At 38.7% G+C, this 2,053-nt stretch overlaps 1 protein-coding gene across 1 annotated transcript; it reads left to right on the top strand.

The window, feature by feature from the left end:
• The first annotated feature begins 793 nt into the window (after positions 1–793).
• Positions 794–1,780, top strand: LOC109675158 (olfactory receptor 1468-like). Its single transcript, XM_074048934.1, has 2 exons — positions 794–1,193; positions 1,269–1,780. Exons 1-2 carry the CDS (start codon positions 794–796, stop codon positions 1,778–1,780), a joined length of 912 nt encoding a protein of 303 aa, XP_073905035.1.
• Positions 1,781–2,053: the final 273 nt, after the last annotated feature.

The raw sequence follows: 2,053 nt of genomic DNA on the forward strand, positions 1-2,053 counted from the left end.
ATAAAGAGAAGAATCCAAAAGATATGCTATCTTGATGGTGCTAGTAAGGAGAAAGAATGAATGAAATTCATTTCACTGCTGTTATATTATCCTGAATTTCTTTTACTGAAATATGAGGTAGTAGAAGGAGTAGAGGTTGGGAGAAAGCAAAGAGAGATCATGTTGTATTTGGAATCTTTTGAGTTTACCCTGCCTGTGACACAGCTAAGGAAATATAATTATTAAGAAAGGTGATATAGCCTTATATAGGTTAGATATGTCTGAGCTTCCTTTTAATGGGTGATTTAAGACTCTGGAGAAGTTGAGCTATTCTTGGAAGTACATGTAGAATTTTATGAAGATACTATTTAGAAAAATCTTTCAGGACCATCAACATATAAGACACTGACCAGAGTCAGGATCCTGACAGTTGCCTAGGATGACCGGTCAGGCAGGTAAGAGAAAAAACAATGCATTTTGTGTCTCTGAAGCAAATATTTAAAATTTTTAGACAAAAGAACAATACTGAAATATGTAAAAGAAAGTTAATAAGAAGTCATTAATAATTATTCAGGCTATAGATGCTGCTATTAAGATTATAATTATTGTAATGAATGCACAACTGATTTTGAGACTATGTAGCATATCATGAGCATGGAAATGTGTTTATTGTCATTGGGATAAAAAAGATATACATGATAAATATTATATGATGACATATATATTACACATGATTATACATACTGCATATTATATATGTAGAAAATATATAACATTATAATATTATATTCTCTTAAAGATATAGAGACAGATCATGACAGAAAGAAATGAAACTACCATCTCTGAGTTCCTCATCCTGGGTTTACCCAACCAGTCAGAACAACAACACCTCTTCTATGTCCTGTTCCTGGCCATGTATCTTGTCACTGTCTTGGGGAATCTCCTCATCATTGTCCTCATTCTACTGGACTCTCACCTCCACACACCCATGTATTTGTTTCTCAGCAACTTGTCCTTGTCTGACCTCTGCTTTTCCTCTAAACTCTTGCAGAACATGCAGAACCAAGTACCCTCCATCCCCTATGCAGGTTGCCTGACACAAGTGTACATCTTCTTGTTTTTTGCTGACCTGGAGAGCTTCCTTCTTGTGGTCATGGCCTATGACTGCTATGTGGCCATCTGCTTTCCTCTGCACTACACCAGCATCATGAGCTTCCTTCTTGTGGTCATGGCCTATGACCGCTATGTGGTCATCTGCTTTCCTCTGCACTACACCAGCATCAGGAGCCCCAAACTGTGTGTGTGCCTGGTGGTGTTGTCCTGGGTGCTGACCACATTCCATGCCATGTTGCACACCCTGCTCATGGCCAGACTGTCTTTCTGTGAGAACAATGTGATTCCCCACTTTTTCTGTGATTTGTCTGCCCTTGTGAAGCTGACCTGCTCTGACACTCATGTAAACGAGTTCGTGATGTTAGTCATGGGAGCACTCATTGGTGTTATTTCTTTCCTGCTCATCATCATGTCCTATGCAAGAATTGTCTCTTCTATCCTTAAGGTTCTTGCTACTCAGGGCATCCACAAGATCTTCTCCACCTGTGGTTCCCACCTGTGTGTCGTGTCACTGTTTTATGGGACATCTGGTACACTTTACTTAAGTCCATCAACTAATAACTTTGTTGTTAAAGAGATTGTCATGGCTGTGATGTACATGGTGGTGACTCCCATGCTGAACCCCTTCATCTACAGCCTGAGGAACAGAGACATGAATGACACCCTTAGAAGAGTCCTTTGCCTATGATGGCAGCACTTGACAATGTTACATATTTTTATCAACTGCATTAATGGTAATATTGGAATATTATTACAGACTTTTTCTTTACCATGGGCATTTCTGTTAAAAGAGCATGTACATATTATTCAATACAAGAAAATGGAGATTTAGCTGAGTAGCTAAACTAGCTGAACTAGGTCTTAGTTATCTTGCATATGCCCTTCTCTTTGTCTTTCCCAGGTGAACCTGGAAAATTAGAGTGTTCTTTGTTCTATACATTCGAATGTTATCCAAGGATTT

Source organism: Castor canadensis, chromosome 11 (genome assembly GCF_047511655.1).
Source record: "Castor canadensis chromosome 11, mCasCan1.hap1v2, whole genome shotgun sequence".
Classification (NCBI taxonomy): Eukaryota; Metazoa; Chordata; class Mammalia; order Rodentia; family Castoridae; genus Castor; species Castor canadensis.

Coding starts and splice junctions, on each gene's coding strand:
- LOC109675158 (XM_074048934.1), top strand. CDS start 794: ATGACAGAAAGAAATGAAACTACCATCTCTGAGTTCCTCATCCTGGGT. Junction 1,194..1,268: donor CTACACCAGCATCATGAGCT/TCCTTCTTGTGG, acceptor GCATCAGGAGCC/CCAAACTGTGTGTGTGCCTG.